This window comes from Montipora foliosa, chromosome 6, assembly GCF_036669935.1.
Source record: "Montipora foliosa isolate CH-2021 chromosome 6, ASM3666993v2, whole genome shotgun sequence".
Taxonomy (NCBI): Eukaryota; Metazoa; Cnidaria; class Anthozoa; order Scleractinia; family Acroporidae; genus Montipora; species Montipora foliosa.
In genome coordinates, this window is record NC_090874.1 from 31,606,207 (window position 1) to 31,628,706 (window position 22,500).

At 38.6% G+C, this 22,500-nt stretch overlaps 1 protein-coding gene across 1 annotated transcript in view; it reads right to left on the reverse strand.

Moving 5' to 3' along the window:
• LOC138007133 (uncharacterized) overlaps positions 1-19,418 on the reverse strand; it is a 57,126-nt gene extending 37,708 nt beyond the window's left edge. The window contains exons 1-8 of the mRNA XM_068853880.1: positions 18,883-19,418; positions 17,730-17,777; positions 16,787-16,859; positions 16,559-16,592; positions 16,107-16,174; positions 11,431-11,588; positions 8,673-8,859; positions 7,215-7,456 (exon numbers count right to left, since the gene is read on the reverse strand). Coding sequence (XP_068709981.1) covers positions 7,215-7,456; positions 8,673-8,859; positions 11,431-11,588; positions 16,107-16,174; positions 16,559-16,592; positions 16,787-16,859; positions 17,730-17,777; positions 18,883-19,091 — 1,019 coding nt within the window. The 5' untranslated portion in view covers positions 19,092-19,418. The remainder of the gene's footprint in view (positions 1-7,214; positions 7,457-8,672; positions 8,860-11,430; positions 11,589-16,106; positions 16,175-16,558; positions 16,593-16,786; positions 16,860-17,729; positions 17,778-18,882) is intronic.
• Between the last annotated feature and the right edge of the window lie 3,082 nt (positions 19,419-22,500).

Consider the following 22,500-nt stretch of genomic DNA (forward strand, 5'->3'; position numbering starts at 1 on the left):
TTAGCACTGAAACATTCAACCAATCAGTTCACACTGAATATTCGGAAGCTGTGAACGCGCGTTACACGTTTCAACCCTTATGGGTTTCTGAATGTATCACCCTGCTAGCAGAGCCTTTCTTTTGCTTGCTCGATTTTGGTGTTCTCGAGAAAGGCTCTGCATGAATCGAGTAAGATCTTTTATTGAATATGCACTGCATGTTCATGTTGCCAGGATACAGTATCGAAACCAAGCCTACTATGCCAGATCTCGCCGCCATCTTGGTTTTTCATGGTACAGCGGGCTCAATTATAACCATCGGTTTTGTCACAAAACGGACGCTCGCACTGGAAAAACCGGTTTGACGAGAGAAAACAAGATTGACTAGTCCAGAAGTTCGGGCTGCGGCGGCTTCAAGGAGTTGACGCGATTCGGGCAGAGCCTACTTTTCACCTCCACAGTAAAGAAAAAGACAAAAGGAGGCTCTGCTCGCAGGGTGTGGATGTATATAATCACTGATAACAAGCAGAAGAGGGGACAGGTGCAAATATCCTGTATGGATTACTGGCATCAGTACAGCCAGGAATGTGAAGTGAGTAAGGAAAGAGAAAGACCATGATGATGCATTATGCACCTATCAATGTAAATCCCGCGAGGGGGGAGTGCGGGAAATAGGCGGAGATTTGACGCCTGAGACTATCCCCCCTGTCGGGCTTTTGATCGCAAAGCGACCCTGGGGACGGGACCTTTGACTTTGACCAGAAGAATTCTGGTATCAAATCAAACGTGGTTACCAAGTCTGTCCCTTAAGTCACGCTTCAGTTGGTATGAAGTTTTTATTTGTTTTCGTCGCCATAATCCGATAATTTAAACTGTAAGCTAAGCAGACATTGTCTACTTCGAGAACGTTTTTATCCTTAAGTTCCCATCTGATTGAAATCAAATTCCACCACAAGGTCAGAGTATTTTACGGGTCACTGATACGACGTGTTTCAACGATATGGGGACATTCCATTTATAATCCGAATCCCCCCCCCTCCCCCCCCCTATGGATGAGGTCCATCAGAATTCCACTGGTAGGAATCTTTTTTCAAAGGCACCGACAAAAAAGTGAAGGGGTAGGAAAGGTTTTTTCAAAGGGTTCCGACAAAAATCCGATCAGTAGGAATCTAATCATCCATAGGGGAAAGGGGGGGGGGGGGGGGTTAATGTGGTATTATAGTATTGTTTGTTTAGATTCTTTGCCCCACGGTGGGGCTTTTTTTGACACTTTTGATTGATGTTAGTTTCCTACCCTGGGGGATTTGATTGAAAATTTTTAAGAGTTGTCAAATCCCCGCCCCTTACTCACATCCCCCCCCCCCCTCCCCGCAGGGTTTACATTGATAGGTGCATTATGTGTGATTGACTGTGTCATTTGTTTCCCCAGATCAGGCATCAGATCACACAATTTATTTACCTCAACTCAAACAAACAAATAAGTACAGAATAAAAAGTTGAGATTTACAAACAACAAAAGTCATAAATATATGACTTGGGAATCATCCAAGTAGCAGTGGCTAATTTAGTGGATGACCCCAACAAGAACGAAAAAGAGAAAACAAAATACATACAAAGTGAACACAGAGAAAATTTCGTTCTTTACATAGGATAAAAAGTATTTCTTCATATGCTAGGCTAGTAATTAAGGAGTGTAAGAATTAAGCATTATAGAGTTCTTGAGGGTGTTACGAAATAGTGAAAGAGAATTTGACTTGGTGACAGACAAGGGCAAAGAACTACAAAGAGGAGAGCCAGTGAATTTAAAGGAATGTAAACCATATTGGGTAGTGTTAACAGAAGTGACATAGAGATGGCCATCACAAGACTGGCGAGTGGAGTAGGAGTGAACAGAAGAGGCGAAAGCAAAAAATACATTAAAAGATGGAAGTAACTGTCGGTGAGATCATTGATAAACAAAAGAGATTACCTGTAATTTGATGATATCATTAATGTCAAGTAAGTTGAGAGATTCAAAGAGGGGTGCAGAATGGGATCTTGGTTCGGAAAAGGTTATATTCTTACTGCTTTCTTTTCGATAACAAGTAATGCTGTTAGAAGTGAGGGAAATGCTAAACCCCAAACATGAACACCATAGATAAGAAAAGGATAAATGAGAGTAGTAGAGCATAACAAGAAAAATCTTAACTGACAATGTCTTACTTTTCACAAGATACCCACGGTCTTGGACAGTTTGAGACAAAGTTCATTAAAGTGCTTTTTCTATGTTAGATTCACATGAAAAATTACACCTATGAGTACTTAGCCGAGTCAACTTGTTTAATACATTCATCATCAATTTTAACACAAAAAGACTGGTCATGCAGGCTTAAGTTTGTTTGAGTGAAAGTTTTGTGTAGGGCATGTGCTTCTTGAAGACTGAATTGATTTGGTCATAAAAAAGATTAAACTTATCATTTAAAGTAGCGAGATTACAATTATAGATAGGGGAGAAATCCAGCTCAGCTATTTCCTGGACAAACACCTCTTCACAGAAATGAGAATAGTCATATTTGAAATAGTTGAGGGAGGTGTAATAGCCCATTTCGGAAAACACCATAATACTCTTTGTTTGTCCCCCCAAATTTTGCATAAGCATTGTTTTTGTTTTCTCTTGGGACCATTGTAAGTCCCAAAAGAAACTGGAAACAATACTTATGCAAAATTTGGGGGGACAAACAAAGAGTATCATGGTATTTTGCGAAGTGGCCTATTTACTTCAGATCTTCGATTATCAAAGTTTGAGGGAGATGATCTCCAGTAAAACACGGCAGTTGGCAAAACCTGGATCAGATTGGATCGGATTGGATCGGATCGGACCTGAAAGGACCATATTGGATCGGATTGGATCGACAAAACTTGGACCGGATACATAACAAAATTCCCACCCAAAGTAGACACATGAAATCCCTGGGTCACCAGTTCAGGTTAGTTCCGACCTTAGCGGGTGTACTTCGGGAAAAAATTCGTACGCGTGTTAGTTTCAATAAAATCCTAACAAACTATACATCAGAAGAAAGCTCAGTAAATGTCGTTTATGATAAAAATATTGTTTAAACGAGTTTTCCTTTTGGTAAGTGTCAGGATTGGAGCTGGTAAAACGTGAAACCATTGAGGGTTCTTTTATTGAATTTATCGGGTATCGGATGCCGCAGCACAAGCAAAACCACTGCACAATGTTATTCACAAGGCATCAATCAACAAAAGTTTGTCAGGAAATTTCGATATGTAAAATATTTTTCCCGTGACGTCCATTTACACAACACGTCTCGCATATTTTTGGGTACTCCAACCTTAGATGTGGATATGTAGACAACCAATCAAAATATCGAGAACGGCCAAGACACTTTCGTTGATTGATGTCTTGTGAATAACACTGCGAAGTCATTTTGCTCGTGCTGCGGCATCCGATACCCGATAAATTCAATAGAAGAACCCTCGGCAGTTTCACGTCTTACCGGCTCCTAACACTAAAAGGAAAACCTGGTTAAACTATATTTTTTATCGTAAACTACATTTATTAAGACCAAAAACAAAATAAGTATGCAAGGCTAGTTGTGTGGTTGTGAGGTTGTATTATTTTGGTTGTTAGGATTTATTGAAACTAATGCGTGCACGAATTTTTTCCCGAAGGACATCCGCGAAGGTCGGAAGTAACCTTAACTGGTGACCCAGAGATTTCATGTGTCTACTTTGCGCAGGAATTTTGTTATTGATCCAGTCTGGTCCGATCCGATCTGATCCGGTCCGATCCAGTCCAATCCGGATTTTGCCACCGGCCATAAAACACCACATCAGTAAGGAAATCCTAGCGAAAATATCAGATAGATCTTTAACTTGATCTACCAGGATCATCTCAAGTTGCCATAAATGGCCAAAGTCTAAAGACTTGGAAAACAGGTTCTACACTTTGCAGGAATGGAGGTCCACAATAGATTTCCGAGACAACGCAGTCCAGGAACTCAATAAAATCTCCATTGAACACCTAGTGTTGTGCAAACACATAAGGCCAGCAGTCTTGCTCCATTTAGCAGCTCCAAAACTGGCGGACAAGTATTTCTACCTTACAGAATACCACAAAAATGATGCAAAATGCAGGAAATGCTACTTGAGAGAAACTACATGTCAATTTGCAAAATTAGGCACTCCTGAGCACCTTTGGTGCTAAAAAATACTCCCTATTTTCCTTCACAAGGGGTTGGAATGTCTGTATATGCTGTGTGTATTAGGAAACAAGGTCACATTTGTGCTTAAGAAATATTGTTGTTGTTTTGACAACTGATGGGTTCAAACAAAGGATGTGGATAGATCTCTGGGCCAGTGCATCTTTGCCAGCAGGAAACACATTGCAATATTGATACTTCTTTACATGACAATTTGTGGAACCAGGTGATCAATACATTGTCTGATAACTTGTTGAAAATGAGAAATATCACTTTTGACTGACATACCGCATAAAGAAAGAGAGTGGGAAAGAAGAAAGAGAAAGCTGTAAGCAACCTAACTTCTATGACACACTAGGTGCTGTCCAGTTCGTTAAGGTGTGAGAGATTTTCAGGAAAAAAGCACAAGTCATGTCTCACATCAAGTAAGCTGGCTTTTTTGGTTCATGGAAAACAAGACAGGTTTACAAAGAGTCATGGTGGTAAATCCTACCACCATCATTATCCCCTTCCACGCAACGTCAGGAATATTATACACTTGATGTATGGTCCTGAGGGAAGAGTTAGTTTTGTTTTCCCAAGAGTTGTGATGGTTCCCAAGACAAAGTTGAGGACCACAAGGGAAAACAAAACTAACAAGTTTCCCAAGGGACCAGATAAAGTGATTTGTTATAAAAATTATATTTAGGCTTTCCCTTAAACAATCGCAGTAAAAGATCCAGAGCGGCCAACGACTGCAGAATGATACAGGGGCATGTGTATGACCAAGAATTGACCAATCAAATTACTCATTTTGTTGAGTGAAATTCTAGGTATAAAACAATAAATATTAGCCCATCTCCAGTTTTGACTGAATAAGAACCATGTAGATATGAACAATTTTATGATATTTAAACCCAGGCAAAAAAGGCAAACACTTGACATCAATCTAGAGATCAGCCAATGTGCCATTGGACGAGTAAAAGAAACCATGTTTTTAGGTGTTATTCTTGATGAGAATTTAACATGGAAACCACACATTGCTAATGTGGCTAGAAAAACATCAAAATCTATCGGCATAATATATAAAGCACGTTTTTGCCTTCCCACCTCCTCTTTGTGCACCTTGTATTTTAGCTTAGTTTATCCTTATCTTGCTTACTGCATATCAATATGGGGATTGACCTACATATACATGTACATATCCTTCTAATCTAAATCACATTTTTTTTAACTTCAGAAGGTTTTAAGAATCATATCAAGAAGCCCATTTGACGCTCATACCGAACCAATATTCAAGCAGCTGAAAATTCTGAAACCCAGTGATCTCAATTTGGCAAGTTTGGGTTTTCTTTTAAGAAAGGCCTCCTTCCTGATGCATGCAATGAAATGTTTTTTGCTGACTAATCAAATTCATCATTATAATAATAGAAATGCGTAAAATTATCATTTTATAGTTGTATTTTTCTTGAGGTGCCTATAGCCAGAATAAGACCTAATGGTTTCTATATGGGCTTCCTCGCCTTACATGCATGCTTTTCTTTTATTGATCATTTAATATATCTTGTAGTTTAAGGACGTTCGCGCTAATTGTTTGTGCGCAACGTTACTGCGCAGGTAACGCGACTGTAATATGTCACGCATTACTTCGACCATTAGTGAAGTTGAGGTTTTAAAACCTTTGCAAAAACCGTGGACGATAAGTCTTGCACAGCGTTGGATCAGAGAAGATCGTGATAAGTCAAAATTGATTTAAAATATTTATGAAAGTCAAGTAGACTACTGCACGACTGATATTCGCGAGGTTTTATCAGTCGTGCACTAGTCTACTTGACTTTCATACAAATTTTTCAAGCATCAGTTAAAATAACATGGCGACAAAAACGCCGAGGAAAGAATTCCAGGCCGGCAAAAGAATGGCACATTTATTGCCGAATCATCATGAAACTTCAAAGAGAAGTGAGCGGGAGGATGGAAAAGCTCTGGAAAAGGTAGCTGATCGAGTAGACTAGTGGCTGAAAGTTTGGAAAACTCGACGACGAACCGTTGCGTAAATTTAATGGGGCTGTTTCTTTTTAATGTTTTTGTTACCCTACGAACTTAAGTTCAAAGTGAATGCATGTTTTTAAAGTTCTTTTCCTTTACTTTCGTGAAAATTGAGCAGTATTTTCGTCCTCGTCCGCTTGAATAGTGCGGACCTGCGTGGAAACAATCAGCAATTGAATTTCACAAAAAAACAAACTCCAGAGGATGAGCATGACGGCAATGGAGAGATATTATACACAACACCAACCAAATGAAGATGACCCCTGCTTTAAACGTCGTTGCTATGCTTGAGAAAGGTTTTTTTTTTTGGTAAAAACCTTTCATCTCTTCAACGATCGATCCTCTCTTGGGTTCCAGTCCTTGCCCGACAGGTCACGCAAAAGCGTGACAAACGAACTTTTCCAAGAGCTTTGCAAAATCACATCGATTTTACTCGTTCAGATCATCGGTGACCCCTATTTTTTTAATCATGAATCACTTACTTTACTTACTATCTACAAAATATGATGAAATGAAAAAATTCTCACCGTAAGAAGTTATCTTTTTTTAACATTTTCTTTCCTCGTGCCATCGAATTCCGGTAGTGGTTGCAACGGATAGAGCTTACGAAAACGCTCGTCGAGGATGAACTCTACTGTTTACCACATCCCTAGCGGCATAAAATTATCTAAAAATCTCACTCCTAAAAACCTATGCACGGAAACTTTCACTCCAACAGTTTATTTTTATGATTTTCAATGGATGAGCAGAGGGTTTTTATGACCGATTTCTCGAAATTAAGGCATTTTTCCACTGCCATTTTCTCCGAAACAAAGTCGGTGACCCCCATTTTTTTTTTCATTTTTGGAGTAAGTACTTTATGACCTAACTCTAGGCGAGAAATGAAGAAAATCTCACCGTGGGAAGATTTTGGCGCGAACGTCCTTAATATATATTTATTTTGTAATTTAAAATTATAACAAAAGTGGCAAAAATAAACTAAAAACTGAACACTCAGTCACTCCGTACCTAATTATTCTCTTCATCAAATCCACATATTGTTTGTGGAACCCTTGGTCTGCAAGAGGCAACTCACGCACAGGTGGACAAGCTTTGTGCCAGAAACTTCTTACTAGATGCTCAATCTTCTCTTTTTCTAGCATAACCCATTCACTGTATGCATTCTTGTCCATAAAAGCCTGAACACTATAAAATGGGTGTTTGTTATGCTCAAGCACTGCTCTCTGACTCAGCAATGTTTCAACCAGAAGCTGTTAAAAGAAGGAAATCAAATTTTCAGATGCTATTTGCTTGAAGAAAGGAAACTAAGGGAAGGAACTTTATTTACTAATAGGTGTCTAGTCTTCTAGTGCTGGAGCATTAATTGGGGACACTGTAAACTGAAATCAACAAATTAACAGAAGTAAATTAAAACAAATGTTGGTTTTTGAGGAAGGAGAAAAAACAGAGTACCCAGAAAAACCTCTCGGAGAAGAGTACAGAACCAACAAACTCAACCCACATATCATACATGTATGACACCAAATCCGTGCCACATTGGTGGAAGGCAAGTGCTCCTACCACTACACCAGCCCTGCACCCAAGATAACAAGTTTGATAGCTATTAATGAACATAATGTACATGTATTTTAAATTCCTCTTCTTTAATTCCTCTCTTCCAAGAGGTTTCCCTCAGCAAACTCTGTTCTTTCCAGGTCTTCAAAAACTAACACTACCTACTTGATTTTTATTCATTTACTTAAGGCAAAAGTAAACTACTGTATTCAATTGGATGCATTAATTTTGTTTTTCGTGTGCACGCACTTTCTGGCACAAGCACGCTCTTTCTGGAGAGTTGTTCACCTGCATACTCTCAGAATAATGTTGCCATAACACCTGACAAGCTTTAAGGCTTTCAAAGTTTTTCGTAAGTTCAAATTATCCAACATTTTGCCAGTACTCCAAGTTTTTACAAAGCTCATCAGATTTTCCCTGTTCCAGTGATTAAGGCAGCACCATTAATGTACATGGAAATACTTCTACACTACTTTGGTTAAGTTAATTTAGCACCTTGTCATTTTAGTATTTCATGTTCGGTTTTATCACTTACATGAAATACATGTATGCAATATAATTTATGAGATAACTTGCAAGAGTAGGTGAAAGATTGTACACAACCACACTTTATCATTATTTGTGTGTGTAAATTTCTTTGCTTCTCGCTCATTTTTGTGATTTTCGAAAAACAGGAGACATTCTTTGCTATGTTATTGTTTATACTTTTAATTTAGTTTGTCCAGGTCATTGCTGAAGTTAACAAATCGGCTATTCACGTGTATACATGTATCTTTGGCTGCAATTTCACCAAAAGAGCAAGATACAAAAAAGAATGCCAACGAAGTGCACACTGCAATTCATGGCTGAGGAAAGCCATTGTGAACTCTACGAAACAGTGCACAAAACTGTACTACATTGTACATTCCATACCTTACGGGGCTCCTTTGCCTGAGGTACTCTTTGAAAAACATATTCGCATACTTTTTTCTTAAGTGAAAATACATTCATCACTAATTCTTGCAAAGCATCTGATAAGTTTGGAAATGAAACTTCAGGAGAAACACACTCCATAGTTGATGTTGGCATGGGACTCAACTTTGGATCAGGAGAAACAGCACTGAAAAGGTATTAATTAAAAGAGAGTTAATGTCAATCAGAGAGGAAGTGAGTGTGATCAGTGTTTACAAGATCTTATTGAACACACCAAAAAGTAAAAAACAGACTACACTGTACATGTAAATGCCAACTAAATATTATTATTGTACACTACATTACATTTGTTTTGAGTATTTTGCATTTATAATTTTATTCTTGTTCTCAAGCTGACATTTCGAGCCCAAGCCCTGAGTTTTATCAGAGCAAAATAATTATGGGATTGTGAGGGTTTTCTACATCACAGAGCAACGCTTGTTGCCTTGGTAAAGAGAGAGGCCAGAGACAGTACAGTAGCTGTTTTTGGTGGTGTGGTTTGGTAGACTGATGAAATGGAATGCTGCTGGATTAGATGCATTTTTGTCAGTTTCTTGACTCTCAATCCTTAAATATACATGTACACATACACTACAAACTACTGATTTTGAAAATTTGTGCCATCAGATCACAAGATCATCCAAAACCCAATTAAAACCACAACAAAGTAAAGCAACATAACAAACAGATGATCAAAACATAATACCATCCATTGCATTATGTCAGCAAGCTGGCCATGGTTTGAACTGTTTATCAAGACAATAGCAAGCTGAAGCTTCAATGCTAAACAAAACAGTTGTGTCAATTTAAACTTTAAGTTAAAAATCACGAATTCATAAATAAAAATCAACATTTCATGAAGTGCTTTAATTCCAACAGTTTGAGCAGACAGTGTAACACTCACCTTCCCATTCATCAAAATACAGTGGGTGTACACTGTATGTCAAAAACTCCATCCTGCAGTTTTCAATTCTTAGATACAGTAGATGTAGTCGAAAGAGAGAAATGATCCTCACACTTATCTGGACAATGTTTCTAACAGACACCTGAAAAATCCAGGTGGATTCAACCACTACATTTCTTTCAATATTTAGAAGTACAGTAGTGATTGATGAGATTTTTTGAGGAAATAAGTTTTGGCAGTTCTTCAAAAAACATGTGTTTCCCAACTGCTAGCACAGGTCTTCTGTGCCCCTAACAGATAAATTGACATTTCAGCGCTACAATCAGCACACAATGAAATTAAGAGACCATCTTAACCCATTCAGTCCTCAGGTGCCCCAGTAAAATCATCTGGTGTTAGACAGAGTAAAATCTGTTAGTATCACTCCCAGGAGTCAATGGGTTAAAACTTATTTTTTTCTGAAGCATCTCAGTGGGCTGGAATCCTAAATCCTTGAATCTAATTGGCTTATAGCAAGCTCTTGGCTGCTCCAGCTTTTTTCCATATTGACCGGTTGCACATATTAGTTCACCTGACCAAACCCCTCCACCCACACTATCAATTTCTGTGCTTTTCGTCTTCACCAAGGGAAAACGGAGAGCTGAAAATTTTTGATCAAATGCCTACATCTATTTTTGGTATAGCAACCCTCTAAACCCACAGAATCAATGACTGCTTCTCCTTCTTCGAAATCTCTTTTTTCGTTAAACCATTCACTCCTAAAGTGCCCCTGACTGACCAGTAAAATAGTCTGGCATTGGACAGAGTAAAATCTATTTGTTAAGTTTCACTCTAAATAAGTTACGGTATGTACCCACCAACAGCAGTGCTTGGGCACTACATGTATGTGACATAAAAAGCCCTCACAACTCACAATCTCTTAATTCACTCTGACAAAGGGTTATTGCTTGAATTGAATATTCAGCTTTTTAATTTCCCCTTGGTGGTCAATTCACTTTTGTCAGCTCAGTTGATCCTACCAAATTCTGATGTTTCAAACATGCATGCAATTTACATGTAAGTAGCAGCACATTTTTTTGTGGTTTTTTGGCAGGAAGTTGCATTGCCAACTGTGTTTGACACTGCAGTTTAGGTAAAACAAAAAGCAAAAAAAAAAAAAATTAAAAAAACAAAATAAAATAAATAATAATAATAATAATAATAATAATAATAATAATAATAATAATAATAATAATCAATGCTTGTATTAAGACAGCAAAACAAAAAGCAAAAAATAAAAAATAAAAAATAAAAAATTAATAATAATCAATGCTTGTATCTTTGTGCCCAACATGGCAGTCATGCTCCAGCTAGATTACAGCATACATCTTTGAAATTGAAAATTTGGTTTTATCAGCTCAGACGAAGGGCTAACGCTTGAAACGTCAGCTTTTAGAATCTCTGTACGGTGGCCAATTTACATTATACTACTTCCCCACCTATGCAGCACCACAGTTTACCCCCTACCCCCTTCATTCATCTTTGATATTGGACATCCATGTTATCGTCAATTGACACCTGTCAGAACAAGGTATCTGCTGACCAGTATCAAGCGAGCATATTTTGGGCTCAAGTTTAGAGCTCATTGAGATTTTTTTAAAGTTGATGACCAGGTACTGGGTTTTGATTGGATCGCAGGCTTAAGCCAGGTTAACTTTTTGTGAGAATAAATAACCCAGGATCCGCTTTTGGGCTTGGCTACAACGTAAATCTATACAATGTATATTAGTTAATAGGTTACCCACCCTTATAGAAGGGCTTATAAATACAATATACCTGGTACTGGGAACTTTTGAGAATATGAATTCTTTCTTTTGCACTGATGGTGAGAGATTTGGTGAATATGGTGTACTTGGAGATGCCGTCCCTGCCAAATTGAGCACGGGAAATTTGGCACACAGTAAGGCATTCTTGCACAACTCAAACAAAGGATGCTACAACATGGAGATAACATCATCCAGTTAAATTGGTCACTTTGTGCAAATTTATTCTGATCAGTAATTCCCTGTGAATAACACACAATACATTATTAATAATAATTTATTAATAAGTAATGCCGGTAATCACACGATAATATACAATAATATTATACTATATAAGTTAACATATAATTAGCTACAATAATTTGAGGCTGTGACTTTTAGCAGCCAAACAACAATAAGAGCCAGCTAAAAAAATAATTTCCATAGCACTTAACAGCTACAGTACCGCCTGAGGCAACCCCCTCGTCTTTGCCGCGGGTGATGGTCATGCGCCACCGAGGTATGCAAATTTTTTTCCCACGATAAAACTGAGGTGCAATTTGCCGCATGAAATTTGCAGCGAGAAAAAAGATGAGGCTTGTCGCAGGAAAGAACAATGATCTGTTGCAGTTGTGAAATAAGGCTGCAGGATATCGAGATGATAAATGTATGTTCTGTGCACTGAGCTGCAAAAAACAAGTGGACATATTCTCCCATAAACTGAAATGAAGAAATGTGATGACGGCGAAGTCCACGCAAGCGGGACAAACCCTCGAATGAACCCTCGAATGAACAGTCCACAAGAAGTCTTCGAAATAATCACTGCTTTGATCCTCTTTAGTGTTCGCAACTTTCAACCGAAACTTGTTCAGGTCCTGTTCTTCGGTGGGATTTCAACATTATAATCTGGCTTATTGAAACACAAAGTCAACTTGACAACTCTACCGCAGAATTTTAATTACTGAGGGTTTACCTCAGTTGACTTTCCCACAGCAACTTTGGAGCCTAGCCGTAAATTTCCCTCAGCAGAAAATCGTCCTACTGCAGGAATACCGAGGGAGATTCGCGACAGGGTGACGCGGCAATGACGCGGTAAAGGGGTCAATACTTCTAGGCGGTACTGTAATGATCCAGAAACTAAATGCAATAAGCCCCAGCAAAAGGCTTTGAGACACTTAAATTACAGTAAGTACCGTAATCTTTCCTAAGAAAAGTGTTCTCTATCTTAAAAGCTCAGCTTGAAATAAACCACATATGGCTTGCAGGTCAGAAGAACTTGGGCTGAAGCTCAATATCAGAAGATTAATAATATTTAAGTTAACGTTAAGTTCTGATAGTAACACCTCCCCCCGCCCCGAGAGTAACTGTAGTGATTGTTCTGTGGGTTGCCTGTGTAACCTGTGCCTTTAGTGTATTGTGGGAAGTCAATAAAGTCAAGATGGCGGACTGAAAACGTGTGTGTTTTCTGGAGTGTAATCCGTTCGCATCGTGGAACAGTCTGGAATACAGACACTTCATTGGCGACAAGGATTTAGAAAAAGAAAAAGTTCTGTTCTAGCATTATGGTGGTAAATCCTATTCCACCGATGGATATCTCGGGGCCGAAGTTAGAGTTGAGTGAATGATGGTGTGTTTGGCTACGAGGGTTCACATACTTTGCCGAAGGGAAAGCAAATTTGCAAAACCCTGCAAGAAAGAGAAACGAGATGGTTTATCGGGCCAAGCGGATGACATTTATCAACAAGCTGTACGAGCATTGAATACTCATTTTCACGTTGAGAAGAACGCCGCCTATGAAAGACACGTTCTGCGTCAGTTAAACCAAGAACCTGGCGAAGATGTGGACTTGCTCGTCCTTCGACTTACGAAACAAGCAATTAAGGCACTGTGGCTATGGAGATGAGGAACTTGAATTCGCTGTGAGAGACCAGTTGCTCGAGAAAGTATCGTCCCAGGAATTACAGACCAAGCTATTCGAGGTGCTCAATACAGCTTGCAGCAGCTTTAACTACAGCCAGAGCATGGGGAATGGAGGGGAAGGAAAGTTGAGCGTGAATTTGCTCCAGCACAGAGAAAGCAAAGAAACATCAGGCGGCCAAGCCACACACAAGTGCTATGCATGTGGGAGGCCAGGGCATTTTGTGTGTGCAAAGTGTGGTAGGAATGGGCATTGGCCAATATGCTGTAGACATGAGGCAGATGGAAAGCAGAGCAAGAGTGGTGGGAGAGTTAGTGGGAGTAATAGTCAGCAAAAAAGCAGTGTTAGATGCAAACCACCGCTAAGGTCCAGACAGCAAATTAATCAAGTAGAATATGACAGTGGAGATGAACCTTTCGCCTTCCCAGTAAACTTCAGTGGGGAAAGAGCATGTGAAGATAACATTGTAGCAGTGAAGATCAATGGTACTACTGCTAAGATGCTTTTTGATTCTGGGGCGCAGTTTACTGTACTTGGTGAGCAGGAGTTTCACAGCCTTGTGAGGAGTGGCCTTAATGCAAAATTGCAACCAGAAGAGAGGAATCTTCATGTCTATGGAAATGGGTGTTTACCAGTTGTTGGCAAATTTGAGGCTACTATTCAATGTCATGGGCAGATGGTGACGGAGACTGTTCTTGTTACGCAGGGAGAAGGACGGTGTCTGCTAGGTAGCTCAGCTGCTAAGTGCCTACAAGTGCTCAATGTTGGACCAGAACTAGCGAGAATGACAACAGTTTATTCTGTTTACAGTGACATTGAAAGTATTGCAGACCGTTTTCCAAAGGTGTTCTCTGGAGTGGGCAAGCTGTCTGGTTACCAACTGAAGCTACATATTGATCGTGAAGTTACACCAGTAGCGCAGAAAGAGGCGGGTACTCTACCCATTAAAAGATAAAGTCCAGCAGAAGATTGAAGAGTTACTTCATGTTGACATCATCGAAAAAGTGTCAGGCCCCACAACCTGGGTCAGCCCTGATGTATTCGTTCCCAAGCCAAACAAAGATGAGGCAATTCAAAGGGAGAAGTTAGCCACTCCCACAGTGGATGAGGTGTTGGAAGAAATGAATCGATCGAAGCACAGTTTTCACCAAGCTAGACATGAACATGGGTTTTCATCAAATTAAGCTTGAAGAAGCATCCAGGGATATCACAACATTTTCAGCTGGTGATTCACTGTTTCATTACAAGAGGCTTGTAAACAGTGCTCCTGAACAGTATCAGAATATTGTAAGGCAGACGATTGCTGACTGCCCTGGGGCCACCAATATACCTGATGACATTGTTGTTCAAGGGAAAACGACATAGGAGCATGACAGAAATCTTATCACATTGCTTCACCGTTTGCAAGAGATGAACTTGACCCTCAACAAGGATAAGTGCACGATTGGAATGAATCAGACTGTCTTCATGGGACTGCTTTTAAGTAAGCATGGTGTGGAACCAAAGGAGGAAAAGGTCAGAGCTGTTTGTCAAACAGAGCAGCCCACTAATGTTGCCGAGCTGAGGAGTTTTCTGGGCCTCGTCACCTTCAGCTCAAGGTTCCTACCAAATTTTGCAACCACAGCGAATCACTACGGAAGTTGACACGACAGGACACCAAATGGAAGTGGGGCATACGATTGTGGGTAGTCAATAAAGTCAAGATGGTGGACTGAAAACATGACTGCTTTTTCTGGAGTGTAATCCGTTCGCATCGTGGAACAGTCTGGAGTACAGACATTACAGTAACGTTAGAGGTTTGGGGCTTCCCAATAAATTCCGAAAGTAGCATGCCCCCGAAATTAGCGAGACCAATTTTTTTTATTATGTTATACATGTACACAGTCATACCAAATGCCTTTCCATCTATAATCAAATTCTAATGTACAGTGACAAATAATTGAAACCATAAAGCACTAACAAGGAAAAGCAGAAGCCATCATTCATCCCTGCAGACATCAGTTCACCGATGGCACAATCGAAAAACTAGACTGCTATAACTTAACAACAGGAAAGATTCTTTATATTAAATTTGAAAACTCTACATACTGCAGAATAAAATGCATTGCTGTGTCAATTGGACTTAAACCCGCTGAGTTCAGCTTTACTCCCGTAAGTCAGGGAAGAATTTGATTTCCTCTCCATCAGCTGATTCATCCATGGGGTAGTTCGGTAGCGCATCAATGTCATTTCACTGTCCCTGCTACCAGAAATGGGCAGTGCAATACCAAATTAATTTCACAAATTAAAGTCAACTGAATTCCCTCTCATTTGTTTATTTTGATATTCTGAACTACTTTTAATTATATTTTGTTACTTTTTCATCGTTTTCTTGGCATCCTAGCATGTAAAGTCTGAGAATATTGCTGTATTAATTTATTTTATTACTTACCCATACATGTAGGTACATGTATCACTATTAAATACCTTCTGTTTGTAGAAAATGTAAATAAAGTGCTGTTGTTTTTTTTACTATTACATTGTGTATGTTGTTTATTTTTCATGAGGAGATTGGGCTAGCTTTGTTTCATGGTTTTGTTCCACGAAAATAACAACCCCTTGAAAGTACTGAGCCCCCGAAAGTAACAAGCCCCAAAAGCTGCTAATTCCGAAAGTAACAAGGGTCACTATATATATATATTATATATACTATCAGAACTTTACGGAAAATAAAAAGCATTCAATGTGAACACAACAATCTTCCCACAGTCCTCAGATAATCCTAGACATGTATATTTACACATATTACATACTTTCTGATTAAAAACTCCCTTGGTTTCATTTGTAACCACATGTACACTATCACTTGAAGTTGTCCGGCCTATGGATAACAAAAATGAAGCATATTCTAATATTATTTACGGATGCATGTTCATTACTACTTGTTTTTTAAATTGCTTTATCAACATTGCCCATGAGGATTTAAAAATATCACAAATGTACAATTAAAGCCTTCACTATAATGTAATAAGGGTAAACCATTAAAACGGTAAACTAAATTCCACTAAAAATAAAATTAAACTTGTTGCAACTGTACATGACTTGTACATGTAGTAGTTTCTACAGTGTGGTTAAGTGCTGAACAATTTTGAATTATAAGAAAGACATGATAGACAAGGAATGTCTATTAGAGTGGACTGTTAAATTAATTTGGGTAATGTACATGCTAACAGAGCTATTATTAAGCTTACAAAAGAAAGCATACTTGTTGAGTATGTCAGGCTCTCATCATTTGAAACCTATAACAGAAGTGAACAACAAAACTAAGTTTATTATGGTGAGTACAGTACTTAGGGATACATGCACCTGCAAGGCAGTGGCTCGACAAAGACAGACAATTATGACAAAATTTTGTTAGCGGAAATAAAATTATTCAAATACTGTAAGCTCTCATACATGCAATTTAAAACAAAATTCAAGGGTAGTAACTTACCACTTTCATTTGAGAGGAAGGTCTTTCGGGGTTCTTATTATGTGTTGTGGCCTTGAGGCAGTAGTGGTTGGGTCTGTATCAGAAAAGAATCATTCAATTTACTCTTGCAACTAATTGCCCTTTGTATGCTGACAGATTCATTAAACAGTCAGTTGTACTTTAGCAACCTATTCATTCTTGTTGCTTAGCAGTAGTCCTTATAATAAGGACGAGTCAATTACATTTAGTGAGTAATAAGTCCAAGAGGTGCAAATAGGGGAATAGCCAATATTAGTATCACCCAGCTAGTGGACTAATGCAAATCCTGCATTTTAATTGGCTACGCTACCAGAGGACTAATAGCAATAGTCCTCGAGTAGCGAAAAGGGCGACGCTTTCTTTCATTTTATTCCCAAAATAAATATTTCTTGAACTTGCATTTGCTAACTTTATTATTGCCTTTTCTGTCCGACTAGTTGGGTGATACTAAGACAATAACCCTTCGCCCTCAAGGGTCACGGGTCAATAGCCCATTCGGTTTCACCTCATGGGCTATTGACCTGTAGCTCTTGCGGGTTACGGGTCTAATTGTTAAATATTACATGTTCACATGCAATGAACATGTGTGCATTATTCACATATAAAGTAGGTCAGAGTGAGGTTAGGAAAAATTGAGCAAAGCTTCCTTCCTTCATCCACTATGTTACAGTTATATGTTGATGTACACTGTAAATACAGACACATGCACAGTTATCAGAAAGTATAACTTTTCCATGTACAAATACCATTATTGTTTGAGACATAACTGAAACCTCTTAAGTGTACACTGTTTTGTAGATACCTGTGCATGTAGACCTTGAAGAGTATCAATATCCCTTAATACCAGTAAAGAATTCAAGTACAATGATTCACCTAACAAAGAATTCTTAAGTGTAACTATGTAATTGATTAAAAATCCACTCACTCAAAGCAATGAAAGTAGCTGTGAATTTGATTGACACATTGGCCATATCTGAAATATACAGAATTATTGCATAGATCACGTACTTGTACATTGAGATAGATTGTCACAATGCAGGCAAATTAGAGACAAAACATTACATTTTTGTATCAAATGCAAAACTAATAAACTTCCACACAAATGAGATGCATGATTACAACTCTTTTGTTTATTTAGGAAAACCCCACACTGGTAAATTGCATATAATTATTTAGCAGTACTCCTACTATTGAGAGTGAACAAAGATTTACATATTTTTTGTCAAAAGCAAAAAGTAGGGAAAGCCCAGAAGCAATGACTAGCAATGATTAAGTAATAAATAAAACAGCCAGCAAAAAGCTGTAAAATGCCGCAGCTCCAATCCTTAGAGTAAAGTTGAAAGTGGGCAAGTGACAAATCCAGTTGGACTGTTTGTACCGTACTTCTATTTTGTTTCTATTCTCTTGCTAATATTAGTTACACATAAGTGTTGAAGAAAATTGACCTTACAACCAGATTGCTGTGGTTGTACATTTCCGACATCCACTCCCCCCTCAACAATGTTGATGAGGGGCTGTGAAATGCTGCCTTAAAGTGTTGAAATGTATGGTGGCCATGGGAGAGCATTGCTGCATGATAGATACATTACAGGGACAGTCAATCACACACATTTCCTTGTTTTGAGGGACAAATTTCCCAAACATTTTTGGTCCAAGATGTCAATATTTTTTTTGCAGAGTTACCCATAGTACTGTGTTGTCAGTAAGGTTTACTATAAATCTTCTTTGCTGCATCGACAAAATGGAGCAAAGTTTTTCTGTGTGTTGATACGAGTCGTAGCTCGCTAATAGTTTTGATACTTGAATTCCAAACATTGTCGCCTATGCCTAATAACACTACTTATTAAATAAGAGATCTGAGATCTGTACTTTCCGCTATCTATCTATTAAAACTATATTATATAAATATACTGCCACTACTCAAAAGCAGAACATGCAAAAATTCGCTGCATCAATGAACTAGGAAGATCATAAAATTATTTTGAGCCAGCGTTAAGATAAGCCACAACAAACCCTACAGTGGGCAAATTGTGGATGCCGCTTTCTGAAGTCGTTTAATACATACGATAGGTCATTACCCCAAAAGATGAAAACCAGCATCAAGAGATGAACAATTTGTTCTTCCGTTTTCCTCTGACTGTGTATCATCACGTCCCAAAGAGTTTACGGGTGAAATACTCGCTTGCCATCTTCGCCTCTCAGCTTCGAGGAGCAAGGACAACAAGCATTCAATCTGATCTTCAGGAACCAGATCTTTGTCAGACTTACAAGCACAAGCACCTATCATTCAGTTTGTTCCAGCCCGGAAGAATTACGCTGTTTCTACCTTCGGATGTGTGAGTTAGTTTACTTTTCCTTCATCCTAATCTGAACGGGAACGATTGGTGACTAAGAAATGTCATACTGTTGGGCGGGGAAAATGCCAAAGAACTGAAAACGATACTTATACGAGAATTATGACAAAACAATCCACGTAAGCTGCAACAACAAAAAGTCATGGGACAGACTATAACTCAGGGGATCTCCCGTAGTGCATCAATTTCGAAGAAAGTCTCAATCACGCAATTCGATTCTTAGTCAGATCTAGTCATAAGGAAGCCTTCAGCAGTAGTATCAGGGCGGAAAGAGCGCGCGGGTCCGAGCAAAAAGGTGTGATGCAGTAGACTGGGGTCTACTAAAAAAGCCTTTTCAAAATGGCGGCAGGTGTTGAGATCGGCGACTCACTCGAAGAATTGGAAGAATTGTTTTTACAGGACATCACAGACGACTTTTTCGATTTGAACGAGGAAAAAAATCCTTCAGATGTTCCAGACACATAGCTGATGTTAATGTAACAAACATTTTCCCTCTGTTTTTGATTGGTTCTCTCCTATAACCTATGGCCTTTAGGTAAATCCAAGTGTTTTGATTGGTGCTTTCTTGTTCAGTACTTTGCCATACAAGCCATTTCCATGGGAAAGGTTATAAGCCATGTTTTTTTTTTCACATTTTGTTTATATTCTGGTGAGTATTTTCACGACTCGTGCTGTGTGTTGAAGGACCCAAAAGGCAGGTCAAAATACAAGTAACAACTTGGAAATATTAAGCTCTTGCTAACCGAACTGGAGGGCGATACTGGGGAATATTGGTTGAACATTGCGGAACTAAAGATGAGCGCAGCGAGGTCCATACAAAAATGACCAAGGTGCAATATTCATCAGTATGGCTTGGGCAAGCTTGGTTAGAAAGTAGTTTATCATATGGTACTCGGGCCATGGTTGTTTCTTGAATTTGTGGCTTTTCAAAAACAAAAATTACACAGCAACCAAGAAAGAACCAATCACAATGCTTGCATTTACCTCAAAACTACCTTACCACAGGAGGAAAAGCCAGCATGGCAAGCAACCCCCCACCCTTAGCTCAAGCTCTAGATCTGCCACTGATTACCACAATATTTTCTGTAGTTGAATGATAATTGAGCTAATTATGTGCCTTACTGTGAGTACAATAGTTATGCAAAGTTTAATTATGGCTTTAGAAATCAGTCATGTTCAGAGAAATTATTGGCACAGGATTTGGGTAAAATGTTGTTTATTGTCATTATTGAGAGCTTACTGAACACAGGCTGACCAGAGTGCACCTCAGGCTAAATGACATACCATCGTAGCTTACTAGTTAGTATGACGAGTTGTGTAGTTAGTGTCAAGAGAATTTGGTAAGCCTATTTATGGTTAGCTCTCACAAGCAGAAATGGTAACATGCTATTTTCAAAACAAAATAGAAAATAGAGCTAAATATTGTTACCTATTACCATTAATTATCTGAAAATAAAAGTCCTGCCTTCCACATTGTGTACACTGTGTGACATTGCAAATCTTCTAATTTGCATAATCTAAAAAAATAATTTAAACTGGAAAAATGAGACAAGATATTAGAAAGTCATAAATGCTATCGCCCTCATTTTTTGAATGACCTTTACAAAAGAGTGATAAATGTAATTTTTTTGGATTATAGGGTCTATAACTCAATCAATAAGACTGGAATTTTGCCGAGTGGTGAAGCATTTGAATCAAAAACCCTCTGAGGGGAGTCTGAATGTCTGGCAAAAACATCTACTTTGTGTACGAAATACAGATGACATAAAATAATGGAAACAGGCAACAAGAAACAATATCGCACCAAAATATAATGTCTTGCAAACAGTGGTTAAACAATAATTATGTTACCATTTGTGTCTGGTGCCCCAAGAAGTAGCCATATTAAATTAAAGATGAACTGTCCAACTTAAAGTAAGATTGGTTATTTAATAGTAATACATAGCAACCTAGCAACCTTTGTAGCTTTCTTAATTATTGTTGATAGAAGAATCCTCCTTACAAGAAGGGGTTTCTCTCCACTAACTAAAACATTCACTAATTTTTCAGGTAGTTTGAGCGGGAATACTGTGGGTGAATGGTGAATGAGGGGAATACTGTTGGTGAATGGTGAGGGTTTGTCTGTAGAATGAGGGGGAGAAATTTACAAACTCAAGCAAACTCTCAACCCCAAAATAAGGTTAACAAATGAAACAAACTCTGGGTGAAATTAAAAACTTTGATCACAGAAACAGCCAGATAGTACATGTATGAAAAACTGAATCACCTAGGAGGGATTAACAAATACTTGACCCTGAAAATTATTCAGCAGAAGTGGCCGGCTTGGTGGTGATGTGTTCAAAAAGGCTTGTGGTGTATGAGGCCACCTAAGCAGAAACAGTCACAAGTCAAAAAGGGACCTTGCCGAGTGCTGGAATATGTATGTTCTGTTGCTTCGTTGATTGTTTCATTGGCCCTGAAAAGCCCCTATGGGGAGCGGTCAATTAAGTATGTATTGCACAGTGTGTATGTATACTCAGTAGATTAAGGCCTTTTACTGACACCTTGAAAACAATATGAAACAGAGAGTTACTGTATTGATATGTAATATATTTAATTGATTGAGTAAAAGGGCTTAAAGACCAGCCACAATTTTTTTTTAATAAGCCCTCAGACCACCAAAAAGAGATGCCTGTGATCCTTGAGTGTGAAATAGTCATGCTACATTTTTTTAAGGTCTCTGTGCGGTGTTGCTAGTCAAGCCTAACAATAAATACAGTCATTGTTATTTTTTAAGGTATGTTCCATGGCTTATGCTTTTAATTATTTTATTTATGTTTCACACAGTGGAACAAAATGTGATCATATTGATCAGCCACAGGTTAGCTTATTTGTTTGTGTCCAAACTGCACAAAGGCAAAGAAAACAATATGGGGTTTGGGAGAGGATGGGGAGTCTTAATTAAAACGTAGCAGTAGTGACAGGCTACAAATTGCTTTTCCTCACAGGAGGATATTCTGCAAGGAACTGGAATCATTGCTTTGTCCTCAGTTGGTACAAAATATGAAGGAGTTGCCATGGAATAGTATGACTTTTTTGCATGGTCATACCTAACGGGGCAAGGACATGGTATTTACAATAACTTATCAGTTTTGCATTGTTTTGCTGTGATCCATTTTAAGTCTTGTCTATATATTACCTCGATCAATTGTTTGCCATGTTATGAAGTGTTCTGACACATCTGTCCTTCAGTGGAATGTTTGTTGAAGCTCTTTTTTTCCAGGCTTTGAAGTAATTAAGTACTAGGTTTAAGTTGGTAACACGTTGATCTGTTATTGACTGCAGTGGACTGTTATCTTTGAA